This window comes from Oncorhynchus nerka, linkage group LG2 (genome assembly GCF_034236695.1).
Source record: "Oncorhynchus nerka isolate Pitt River linkage group LG2, Oner_Uvic_2.0, whole genome shotgun sequence".
NCBI lineage: Eukaryota > Metazoa > Chordata > Actinopteri > Salmoniformes > Salmonidae > Oncorhynchus > Oncorhynchus nerka.
The window spans coordinates 49,754,879-49,768,656 of NC_088397.1; the positions used below are offsets into that span (position 1 = coordinate 49,754,879).

The window sequence follows — 13,778 nt, forward strand, 5'->3', positions numbered from 1 at the left end:
CTGGGACACTCAGAAAGCTCTAACCGCCTCCTGACCATCGTTTATTTCCTGAAATGTCCAGTAGTGCTGGCAGCAGGAATTATGCAGATAAGTTTTGCTCTATTTTTCTCCCCCCAAAAGTTGCTGCTCACACGGAAAAATGTGTTGATGAATGAAGGTCTCATACAACGTGAGTTGCTGACAGCTCCAAGAGTCCTGGGGATCAATTCATTTGCAGCGTAAGAACGATGTGTTGAGATCAATCCCTTAGATGTCCCAGCTGCATCAGGGCTTTGAGAGAGTCACAGGCCTGCACAGGCATTACCATTTTTTGCCACTCTCTAAATGAATCACCCTTCACATAGAGTTCAGTTCACTTGTAATGCAGGACTTCCTTACTTTAATATGAATATGGTCTGTAACTAACTCTTGCTAAGACAATAAGAAGGGCAGAAAGAGTTTATTTTCATGCAGAAAATACAGAAAGTATCCAAGCAAGGGACAAATTGGAAACTTACTTTGGAAATCCACCTGTTAGGCAAAGATGTTTCGGTCTTTAATTAAAAATAACACGTTATATTTAAGTCAACAAAATATGTGTAATTTAATTTAACAATGAAATTATTTCCTTTCAAGTCCCAAAGACAAATTAAACCATGACTGTGCAAACTTGACGAAAAAGATTACACCTTCCCAAAGACATTGACAGTTTCTACTGTCCCAAATTGTTCCAGTGTGCTTGAAGAGATTTAATTAAAATGAAACAAGGTATAAAAAGTTACATAATGTTCTTGATTATTTCACTAATTGGCCTCATGATGAGAATGCCAGTACATCAGCAAAAACATGAATCACGTCCAACATTAAGGACACACGCATACCGATGCCACACACACGCACGCACGCACGCACTCGCGCACACACACACACACACACACACACACACACACACACACACACTGCTGATACTCTTTACTCTTATTATTATCTATCCTGATGCCTAGTCACTTTGCTCTGCCTTGATGTACATATATACTTCAAATATATCATACCCCTGCACACTGATCTGGTACTGGTACTCCCTGTATATAGCTCCACATTGATCTGGTACTGGTACTCCCTGTATATAACTTCACATTGATCTGGTACTGGTACTCCATGTATATAGCTCCACATTGATCTGGTACTCCATGTATATAGCTCCACATTGATCTGGTACTGGTACTCCCTGTATATAGATCCACAGTGATCTGGTACTGGTACTCCCTGTATATAGCTCCACATTGATCTGGTACTCCCTGTATATAGCTCCACATTGATCTGTTACTCCCTGTATATAGCTCCACATTGATCTGGTACTCCCTGTACATAGCTCCAAATTGATCTGGTACTCCCTGTATATAGCTCCACATTGATCTGGTACTCCCTGTATATAGCTCCACATTGATCTGGTACTCCCTGTATATAGCTCCACATTGATCTGGTACTCCCTGTACATAGCTCCACATTGATCTGGTACTCCCTGTATATAGCTCCACATTGATCTGGTACTCCCTGTATATAGCTCCACATTGATCTGGTACTCCCTGTATATAGCTCCACATTGATCTGATACTCCCTGTATATAGCTCCACATTGATCTGGTACTGGTACTCCATGTATATAGCTCCACAGTAATATGGTATTCGTACTCTTGTGTTACTATTTTTATTTTTCATATTATTTGTATTTTTCGTATTATTATTTTTAACTCGGGAAGGGCTATAATAAGCAAGTATTCACTGTAAAGTCTACACCTGTTGTATTCCAGCCTTGTCTCATAGACTAGAGACACACTCAAATTAGTATGATATGTTTGGTATGGTTACATAAGACAGATGGATACTTAAGGCAAAAACGAAAGTAGGGAGGTTGGAGGGATGTATAATTCAAACGTCCAGCAACCCAAAGGTTACAAATTTTAATTTCATCACGGAAAATTTAAGCTACTTAGCAACTTTTCAACTATTTAGCATGTTAGCAAACCCGTCCCCTAACCCTAACCATTTTAGCTAACCATTCCCTTAACCTTAACTCTTTTAGCTAAGTCTAGCCCTAACCTTAACCACTAGCCTAGCTAACGCTAGCCAGCTAGCTAACATTAGCCACCTAGCTAGAATTCGTAACATATCATACATTTTACAAATTCATAACTTATTGTACATTTTGCAAATTCGTAACATACAGTTGAAGTTTACATACACTCAGGTTGGAGTCATTAAAACTCATTTTTCAACCACTCCACACATTTATTGTTAACAAACAATAGTTTTGGCAAGTCGGTTAGGACATCTACTTTGTGCATGACACAAGTAATTTTTTTCAACAATTGTTTACAGACATACTATTTCACAAAAAATAACTGTATCACAATTCCAGTGGGTCAGAAGTTCACATGCACTAAGTTGGCTGTGACTTGAAACAGCTTGGAAAATTCCAGAAAATTATGTCAGGGCTTTAGAAGATTCTGATAGGCTAATTGACATAATTTGAGTCAATTGAAGGTGTACCTGTGGATGTATTTCAAGGCCTACCTTCAAACTCAGTGCCTCTTTGCTTGACATCATGGGAAAATCAAAAGAAATCAGCCAAGACCACAGAAAAAAAATTGTAAACCTCCACAAATCTGGTTCATCCTTGGGAGTCATTTCCAAACGCCTGAAGGTACCACGTTCATCTGTACAAACAATTGTATGCAAGTATAAACACCATGGGACAACGCAGCCATCATACCGCTCAGGAAGGAGACGTGTTCTGTCTCCTAGAGATGAACGTATTTTGGTGCAAAAAGTACAAATCAATCCCAGAACAACAGCAAAGGACCTTGTGAAGATGCTGCAGGAAACCGGTAAAAAAGTATCTATATCCACAGTAAAACGAGTCCTATATTAACATAACCTGAAAGGCCGCTCAGTGTCTCAGGAGCCCCTGCTCCAAAAACGGCATAAAAAAGGGTGGCAGCACGGGGGTGGCAGCATGATGTTGTGAGGGTGCTTTACTGCAGGAGGGACAGGTGCACTTCACAAAATAGATGGCATCATGAGGTAGGAAAATTATGTGGATATATTGAAGCAACGTTTCAAGACATCAGTCAGGAAGTTAAAGCTTGGTTGCAAATGGGTCTTCCAAATGGCCAATAACCCCAAGCACACTTCCACAGTTGTGGCAAAATGGCTTAAGGACAACAAAGTCAAGGTATACGAGTGGCCATCACAAAGCCATAACCTCAATCCCATAGAAATGTGTGGGCAGAACTGAAAAAGCTGAAAAAACTGAAAAACCTGACTCAGTTACACCAGCTCTGTCAGGAAGAATGGGCCAAAATTCACCCAACTTATTGTGGGAAGCTTGTGGAAGGCTACCCGAAAAGTTTGACAATTTGTTAAATGTTAAACAATTTGAAGGCAATGCTATCAAATACTAATTAAGTGTATGTACACTTCTGACCCAGTGGGAATGTGATAATAAAAGCTGAAATAATAATTCTCTCTACTATTATTCTGACATTTCTTAAAATAAAGTGGTGATCCTAACTGACCTAATACAGGGAATTGTTACTAGGATTAAATGTCAGGAATTGTGAAAAACTGAGTTTAAATGTATTTGGCTAAGGTGTATGTAAACGTCCGACTTCAACTGTATCATACACATTTTAATTCGTAACATATCATCTGAAATGGGTGATGGATATCCTCAAATGGGTAGATACCATACAAAACGTAACATATACTAAATGGAGTTGTCACACCCTGGTCTTAGTATTTTGTGTTTATATATTTATTTGGTCAGGCCAGGGTGTGACATGGGTTTATTTTGTGTTGTGTTTTCGTATTGGGGTTTTAGTAGGCATTGGGATTGTGGCTGAGTAGGGGTGTCTAGCATAGGCTATGGCTGCCTGAGGCGGTTCTCAATCAGAGTCAGGTGATTCTTGTTGTCTCTGATTGGGAACCATATTTAGATAGCCTGGGTTTCACTGTGTGTTTTGTGGGTGATTGTTCCTGTCTCTGTGTTAGTTATTCACCAGATGGAATGTGAAAACCTATACAGCCTGTTTGTTGTTTTTGTATTGTTCGTGTTTTTCCTTATTAAAGATGTATCGAACTAACCACGCTGCATTTTGGTCCGACTCTCCTTCGACGGAAGAAAGCCGTTACAGGAGTGTAATGGATTTATGTACAGAATAATACGAAATGCTCTGAGACCAGGTTGGATATTTGGCTCCTCCAGTGGCTGCGACCTGGATATCTGAAACAAACTAGAACTGGTGACACAGGAAATAATATATAGTGTGGGAGAGACCATTTTTCCTCTACTTAATCCAGCCATTTGTTCCTGCTCTGGGCCGTCTATGCAAATGCTGACGTTGACCCAAGTTGTACATTATTTATAACTTTCCTAGTGATTTAGATGAAACGCTGTGGGAGTGCTTTGTCTGAAAATTCTCTGGCGTCACTGGGGCTCTTATAGGTTCATATTGTGCTCTGAGTCATTGACCTCTCCTCTCCTGCATTCATTCCTCAGCAGCCTCAGTAACACGAGCACAGGGGCTCAGTCCTTGTTCCTACAGTCAATTACACTACACTAGAGGTAAGGTAGAACAATGTAGTGGATTATTCACAGCTAAAAACATTTTAACGTACACAGAACATCCAAGGGACCATATAATTGATCAATATAGCTGTTCCTCATGTAAAAACGTATTCTAAAATGGATACAAATATTTTTTTCCTCAACAATCTACACATAATACACTATAATGACAAAGTGAAAACAGGTTTTTAGATTTTATTTACATAAGCATTCAGACCCTTTGCTATGATACTCAACACTCGAAATTGAGCTCAGGTACATCCCATTTCTATTGATCATCCTTGAGATGTATCTACAACTTGATTGGAGTCCACCTGTGGTAAATTAAATTGATTGGACATGATTTGGAAAAGCACACACCTGTCTATATAAGGTCCCAAAGTTGACAACGCATTTCAGAGCTGGCCGCCCGGCCAAACTGAGCTATCGTGGGAGAAAGGCCTTGGCCAGGGAAGTGACCAAGAACCCGATGGTCACTCTGACAGAGCTCCAGAGTTCCTCTGTGGAGATAGAGGACAAGGACAACCATCTCTGCAGCGCTCCACCAAGCACCATTATGGTAGAGTGGCCAGACGGAAGCCACTCCTCGGTAAAAGGCAGATGACAGCCCCCTTGGAGTTTGCAAAAGGCATCTAAAGGACTCTCAGACCATGAGAAACAAGATTATCTGGTCTGATGAAACCAAGTGTCACGTCTGGATGAAACCTGGCACCATCTCTATGGTGAAGCATGGTGGTGGCAGCATCATGCTGTGGGGATGTTTTTTTAGCGACAGGTCCTGGGAGACTAGTCAGGATCGAGGGAAAGATGAACAGAGAAAAGTACAGAGAGCTCCTTGATAAACACCTGCTCCAGAGTGCTCAGGACCTCAGACTGGGGTGAAGGTTCACCTTCCAACAGGACAATCACCCTAAGTACACAGCCAAGACAACACAGAAGTGGCTTCGGAACAAGTCTCTGAATGTCCTTGAGTGGCCCAGCCAGAGCCCAAACTTGAACCCGACTGAACATCTCCAGAGAGAGAAAATAGCTGTGCAGCGACACTCCCTATTCAATCTGACAGAGCTTGCGAGGATCTGCAGAGAAGAATGGGAGAAACTCCCCAAATTCAGGGGTGCCAAGCTTGTAGCTTCATACTCACGAAGACTCAAGGCTGTAATCGCTGCCGAAGGTGCTGCAAACAGGTACTGAGTAAAGGGTCTGAAAACTTTTTTCATTTTTAATAAATGTGCAAAAATGTCTAAACCTGTTTTTGCTTTGTCATTATGGGGTATTGTCTGTAGATCGATGTGGGGGGGGGACAATTTAATCTATTTTTGAATAAGGCTGTAACCTATCCCAATGTGGAAAAAGTCAAGGGGTCTGAATACTTTCCGAAGGCACTGTATATAGCAGTTTTCTTTAATATATTTATTTTGTCTGCTGAGTCCTAAAGAACAAATGTGGTCCCTCACACTGGAGGAAGTGTGACTTGTAAAGTTCAGTCAAATGGAACTGGGTAAACCATCATGACCTGAGCAGTGTGATACTCTACTCTCTGCTTATCCATGTGATTATAGCCCTGCTCCTTTATCCACTGACTGAACCCACCCCTTTGATTTCCCATGTTAGTCTCCTGAGGCACAAGTTGTTTTAAACAACCCATTAACAACCTTGGAGACAGGCCTGACATTGAAGTGATTTATTTTCAGATAAACGTTTCCCGCCCCCCCACTGTTCTCAGATTTCTGACTTGAAGTCTGTAATGATTGGCGTGTGATCCGTTTCTGCATGTGATATTGCTTCATCAGGAAATTCTCTCGCTAATCAACACCTGATGAAGTCAATACATGTTCTAAACTCAAAGCTGAAGAAACATATGCATTCCAGAATCTATGAATTAGAGACGCTCCGAGACAATTTGGCACAATTTGAGGTAAACATGTAATTGAGTGATCACTGTAGATATGCAGTAAATTTCAGTAACAGAACTAACCCCACACAAAGTATACACATTCATGTCCCAATAGTGTTATGCCTTATTTACAACAGACAGAACACTTACCACAGTTGTAACATAGTCATGCACTGCATCCCTACCAGTAGATGTTATAACGGCATTGCAAAGCTTTCTGCAGGTGGTTCAGTGTATCACAAACCCCAAAGCACAAATAGTTTATATTAAAGTGGAAGTGTTCTTTACGTGTACAGTTTAAAGACGGACAGTCAGTCCATGGCCAACGGTTATGAAAAGTGAAACAATTTAATAACATCAAAAACATCCACAAACGTTCTGAAACACTTGCAATAGCTGTACATGTTTTTTTTTTTGTACAAAGATGCAATAGAAGGAGATTGTCGTGTTAACGTTTAGGTTGGCTTTAAAAACAGGCTTACGACTGTGATTGGTTTTTTGGAGTTGAATGGCATTGTCTAAAATGGCATGCAAGTTGTAATGAGCAAGGTTGTTCTATGGACATTGGGACAACATTAAGCCATGCTTTAATTGGTATTTTGATGAACTAGAATAGATCAAGCGGTAACACGGTTGATAATTGTCTGCATGTTGTAACAAGCTGTCGCATAAAACCACTGAATCACAGCCTCGCAGTGGAAATTGTATCAGAAATGTCCACAACAACAGTATAAGTACTTTCCTGTTATCAACGGAGAGGAGTTCTCAGAGCACCTGGGTCGTTCCATGAAATGAGTGCCTTTTGTGTCCCTTTGATATATTAAGTAGAAATTATGCACAAATATTGAATTGCCTGTTATAGTAAATGAAGTAGCCTTCAATATAGACCACAAGGGAAATTCAATAAATCAGATTTTTTTATATGAATAGACATAAAATTCATGTCGCTCTGTGCATCCTCTGTGACTTTAATCCACTTAACCCCAACATTCTCCAAGTTTTCACCATCATTGTAAAGCCCTAGTTATTTTGTTGCTTTGACACTCATTTCTGATGATGATTATTTATTTCATATGATTAGTAATTCATCACTTAACAAAAAAAAAAACGGTCATTTTAATGTCAACCCTGTTATGTGAACTGAACTCTTTGTTTAAATATAGTGAAACTATTCCTTTTCAAATATGTTTTTCAAAAGAAACAGTGAACATCTAATAGTCAAATTACAGTGTAAATGCAGGTGAGCCGTTTCTACTCTTTTTGGCCATTTTCTGGTCTTTTGTGGAGGAAACTGAGCGAGTCGAGCATAACACATTAACCCTGTAGCACATAGATCAACAGGCGAGCCATTTTTTTATAATTACATTTTCTTTGTGAAGCTTGCATTCAATTGCCGCTCCCTGTTGCACACAACAAGCTTATTTCCCCCCAGTCACAAGGGGATTCATGACTGATTTAAGATGACGTTTTAAGATTAACCCTGTTACGGTCAACCCTGTTACTTTATTTTGCATTTAATAGGCACTTACTATAGTTTTTTTTTTTTTTAACATTGAGAAAGGAAAATTGTTTTTTTATTAAGTTGAACATTTGGTCTTTATGACAGAATATTAAAATGAGGTAAAAAAAATATATGTTTACCAAATTACACTACTCAAAAGGCACCTAATAAGTGGAACGACCCACCTGCCTTGGGTCTTCTGTGTATTTCATCATGTGATAAAACTGAGGCATCCATTTTGTATTATTTTGTCATGTATAAAACCAGGAAATAAGTTAATAAACAGCTTTTGTACACATATTAAAATCATATTTAATGAATGCATTTCAAATATAAAATGTCAATAATATTTGCTTCAACTGAACAAGACAGACACCATATGCTCACATACACGTGTTGTTTGCTAAAAGACCTGGCAGTATAACACAAGGAGCAATGTGGACTGGACTTCTTATTTTCTTCCTTTTATATTTGAGTGGATTACAAACAGTTGTTGCATTTGACAAAAAAATGCAAAAGCCTCAAAAGGTTTTCACTGATTTGCGGTAATATAAAACACCTCCACACATACAATAATATATACATTTCGAAATGATGCATTCTGTTACAGTTTGATAAAAGGACAAGCTTTATAAAATGAAGATGGCAGTGTAGCTGACAATGACAAATTACATTTCACATGAGATTCTGCTTGGTATGGATGTCATGTACTTCCTTTATTAAGTCCCCCCACCCCCCACCCCTCGACCAGTCTGATGAAAGTGTTGTCCTAAGGATGGATGATGGCCCCTTTTCCTTTCTCTTACGCTTTGCTCTGATTGGTGGTTCCTTTGACTTCCATGGACACCCTTTTTTCCTTGCGTCCAGCGTACTCGCCGATAAAGGAGCCATCCTCGTTGAACTGGGCGTCCTCATCCCCATAGTCCACCAGGCTGTCCCCACTGTCCTCTGCTTTGATCTGTCCGCTCAGAGAGTGCTGGCTGCCCTTCAGTGGCTTCTCATCGTTGTCACTGTGTCGATGGCACAAAAACAGGGGATTTAAAATCCACCTAATTTCACTCATGGCTTAACTCAATAGGCTTTACTGGTGAGGACAGAGACACAGGCAGGTTTGAACCCATAAAGCTTCAATGAAGAGCTTCGGTGATTCTGGCAGCAATGTCTACCTCTGACTGATGGACAGAGGAAAAATGATCAAATATGTCAAGAGTACTTCAACTCTACATGTACAGTATATCCATGTACTGTAAGTGACAATGAATGGGATGATTTAAAGAAGACAGGGTATTGATGTGGATGTCGGGCTGTTGTAGTGTACAATTATAGTGTGCTTCAGATTTTGGAGCAAACATACAATAAATGTGCTTTCCCCTGGTCTGACGTTGGGGGCCACATATTTTAAGGACCACACACACCACTCTAGTTCTCAACTTTACTGTGACCATATGGCGAAAGATGTCTAGGCTACTTCTGATTCAATTTAGGTTCTGAGTGTGAGACTACTGATTGGAGTGGTGTGCGGGTCTCTGAGTTGCATTCTTTGAGTGTGTTCTGAATCGGACCAGTGGAGGATTAATGAATTGAGCACAGATATTATTGCCCCGGAGATGAGCTGCATTCAATTACACAGATTGGTTTTTAGCCTCCTGCTAGGTTGTGTTGCGGCCAGGCAGCCATCCTTCATTGAGCTCCATTCAGAAACAATTAGTAACATCTGAACAATGAGGCTGTTACTGCTAATGAGCTGAGCTCTACCACCACACGTCTACCTAATCACAATGCACCATATAGGGTGATACCACATCGACATCACAAATTCGTCAACAACAACAGTTGCTGTTTACCACATAAATGTTAAAGCATACATGCTACTCAGCCCATCGCATGTCTCGAACAGGGATGTCTGTGAGGGTCCGTGTATAGCTCATGCATGTGGGGTTTTCTTTTAAATCAGGAGAAATGCACAGATAGAATTATATGATTATATGATGATTAATTATGTGATGTGATACAATTCAAAACATTGGGTACAATGAATTCTCGATGCAATGGTGGTTGGAGGTGTGATTTACCTGTATTCACAGAAGGTGTCATCATGCATACCCTGGGATTCAAGGTCTGGGTGGAGGTCCTCTTTCTCCTTTACTGCTCAGAGAGAAAGATCATTATTTAGGGTACCATGTATAACATTCTATAACAGTTTTTTTTTACATTCCCTTACAACAAAAAAAAAAACAGGTGAAATGGCTGCTTTCACATGTTGAGTTTAAATTTCACAATATATTTTGTCTTGCCCATTTACCCTCTGAATGGCACACACACGCACACACACACACACACGCACGCACACGCGCACGCACACGCACACACACACACACCATGTCTTAATTGCCTCAAGGCTTAAAAATCCTTCTTTAACCTGTCTCCTCCCCTTCATCTACAGTGATTGAAGGGGATTTAACAAGTGACATCAATAAGGGATCATAGCTTTCACCAGTCTATGCCATAGAAAAGGCCTGGTCATAATGTTTTGTACACAGGTTGGAATGCTACTTTGAAATTGTGAAAATGGTAACGATGCCATTTTAATGTAAGAGCTGTTTGAAAAGACAGCCTGAAATATCAGTCTGTTATGGTGGGATGGATTTTTTGGCCTGCCGGGTGACATCACCAGGTGGTAAATTAGTTATTAGACCAATGAGAAAGAGATTTCCAAACCTCTCTGCCAATAACTGCTAGTTTCCAGTTTTCCCCTTTCCACTCAGACCACTTCCAGACAGTCCTAGCAAAATTCTTGCTTGAGAAATTGCTCTTTGCTCTTTGCTCATTTTTCTTTTTGCCTATTTGTATTGAAAACAATCACAGTAAAGTATTTAATTGTTAACCATAAATTATTGCTATTGAGATAAAAACGGCTGCATTGGACCTTTAACGTGTGAAATACACATTTGCAGTTTTACATGTAAGAAAACTCCATGTGTAAATCTCACCTTCACATGTGGAATTGCAAGTTCACATGTTAAAAACAATCCCATGAAAATCGCATTTGCAATTTCACATCTAAGAAAACTCCACATGCCTATCTGAGTATAATAATTCCAGTTAAAAACAATTATTTCTGTTTTCTGAGCCATCCACTCCATTATTAGTCCTCCATTGTGTTGCATTGATATACATGTATACTTAGCGCTACCACTAGGGAGAGGCATTCAGAGTGTTACTGCCGCAAGAGTGTTGGTCCATGACCATTGGAAGAAGCCCAGTGAAAACAAGAACAGAGAAGACCACTCTCTGTGTCTCATAATTATTTATCCTGGTTATATATATTGTTTTAACCTTTATTTAACTTGGCAAGTCAGTTAAGAACAAATTCTTATTTGCAATTACATCCTAGGAACAGTGGGATAACTGCCTTGTTCAGGGGCAGAAAAACAGATTTTTACCTTGTCAGCTCAGGGATTCGATCTAGCAACCTTTCGGGTACTGGCCCAACGCACTCACCACTAGGCTACCTGCCACCACACTTGTGTAGTTAGCATGTGATCAATGGATTCAAATTGAATAAATCGTAACCTAAAATACAAATCATTAGCGTGATTAATATGTACACATGTAAATACACTCAATATGAGCCCTTGTTTAAACGAGTAAGATTTTCCCATTCACATGAGTGTAGCCAAGCTAAGTAACTAGCTAGCTAGTTCACTTTTGTGTGCAAGTCAACGAGAACAACATGGCATTTCAGAGGATATTGTTGTTATCTTTATAAACAAGGGCTCATATTGAGAGTATTTACATGTCTACATATTAATCACTCTAATGATTTGTATTTTAGAAGGTTTTATGAAATTTGTATCCAATGGTTGTATGCTAACTAAAAAAACGCTAGCTAGCTTAGTGATAGGTGATAGCTAGCCTTCGATGTTGTCCTATTTAGCTATTTTTCGCTTCTGTTATTGTTAACTGTCCATTGGTTTTTGTTACATTTAATAAACAGGCCTAAAGGGGATTTTAATGTATTTGAAAGTGTGTGTTTGTTTGCTTTTGGAATGAATGTAAACGGATACTTTTGATTTAGAATTAGGGCTGTCAGAGTTAATCAGTTATCTCGAAGTTAAAATCGTGATTAATTGCATTAATCAAAATACACTGAATCATCCAAAATACATCCTCGATACAGCTAAAAACAACCATGCTAAGTCAAAACAAGTTGAAATTGAGGTTAAAGAAAGTGTGCTTTATCAATTTAGCTGATTTTGCTAACTGTTACTTTGGACAAAATCAAGACGTCAATGCTTTTTATGAAAACATCTTAAATTACAGCAACTTGACAAAAATGTTACATTTTTGACTGCCCTATTCTGAATTGAACAGTCAATATTCAGAGCTTGTGAGAAATGTATAATAAATATACATTGGAAGAGAAAAAGTGTCGACTCGCTTGGTTTAATGGTCATGACGTTGGCTTCTCCTGTTGGAGACACGGGTTCTAATGAAACGTGTCACATGAAAAATAAACGTCAAAAATCCATGCAGTGTCCGAAAACCACGTGTCTGACTCATGTGGTAAAAAAAATTGCTGTAATTTGTTTTTTTCGCACAAGTGTTTATTTGATTTTTGATTGTAATGCTTGATGAAGACACAATAATGTTCTGTTAAAACGCCTTACTAGTTCTCTCACATTCTGAAGTAATAACATACTCAGTGCTTGATGTCAGTAACATTTACAATATGAGTAACAACTAAATCCTCATTTCAAAGTGGGAAGCTTACTATCAGTGAAAGTGCAGGAGGTAGTGCTTAATAAATGCATCACAGAACAAAGCCCTGTGATTTAGACTGTCTTTCTGACATGATAGGCGATTAGCTGAGACCAATAAGTGTATAAAGATGAAAGGTACTGTAAAATCCCCCCCATCCCCCACAGACAGGACTGGCATTAAGATACCCTGGCTGGTCCTTATGGCATCACCCCACCACTGGCATGTGACCATAACATTTGCATATCTTCTGTGTATTTTGTGCATTGTATGCTTTGTTATTCAAATTCGGCATATTCCAAATATGATATGCTGTATTTAAATGTTATGAATACAAATGCATATGCTCCCATTAATTCAAGTTCCCATTATACTCTAAATATATCAGCGTTGACATTTTGAGCAGTGGTGTGATGTATATTTCTACAAATAATAACACATCAGCTTAAGTATATCTATAACGGTGTCCAGAGTGATGTATCATTTCTCTTGTAACGAGGACTCTAAATGGAAATATAATGATGCCTTGTGTAATGATTAGTTAACATTCATAAGGTGCAGTGTGTGTGTGTGTGTGTGTGTGTGTGAGAGTGAGCACCTACCAGCATATTTCCCTCCTTTATTTCTGTTGACAAAGCAGGCGATTAACACAATGAGTGTGAGGACAGCCACGGCACACATCAGCCCGATGAACCAGCCCTGGGTGGAGATTCCTCCATGGATGCTTGCCAGACCTGAGGAGAACAACAACACGCCTCTTTGACATTGACTTGACCCTGCCTTTCCCGAGGACACTTAATTGAATGTTTACATCGACAAAGTCTATCTGATGCAGAGGCAGAGAGGCAGCAGGTTACGCTGAAATGGAAATGTACCCGTATTAATATTAAACAGCTAATCCCCTTGTCTAATTAATCAACTGAAGAGGCTGTTCAAACAGAAATTCATTCACCAAGTCACACAGAATATTATTTTTTTTTGGGGGGGGGGGGGGGATCCTATTGACACTGAGAA

General features: G+C 39.4%; 1 protein-coding gene across 7 annotated transcripts in view; it reads right to left on the minus strand.

Moving 5' to 3' along the window:
- Positions 1 to 8,290: 8,290 nt before the first annotated feature.
- Positions 8,291 to 13,778, minus strand: part of LOC115136983 (neural cell adhesion molecule L1-like protein) — a 76,814-nt gene continuing 71,326 nt past the window's right edge. For 5 of the 7 annotated variants that reach the window (XM_065027545.1, XM_065027528.1, XM_065027509.1 and 2 more), the window contains 3 exons: positions 13,367 to 13,498; positions 10,076 to 10,148; positions 8,291 to 9,013 (listed from right to left, as the gene is read on the minus strand). In XM_065027545.1, coding sequence (XP_064883617.1) covers positions 8,806 to 9,013; positions 10,076 to 10,148; positions 13,367 to 13,498 — 413 coding nt within the window. In that variant the 3' untranslated portion in view covers positions 8,291 to 8,805. Of the gene's footprint in view, positions 9,014 to 9,868; positions 9,946 to 10,075; positions 10,149 to 13,366; positions 13,499 to 13,778 lie in introns of all 7 variants that reach the window. The other 2 variants (XM_065027536.1, XM_065027562.1) reach the window with 2 other exon arrangements.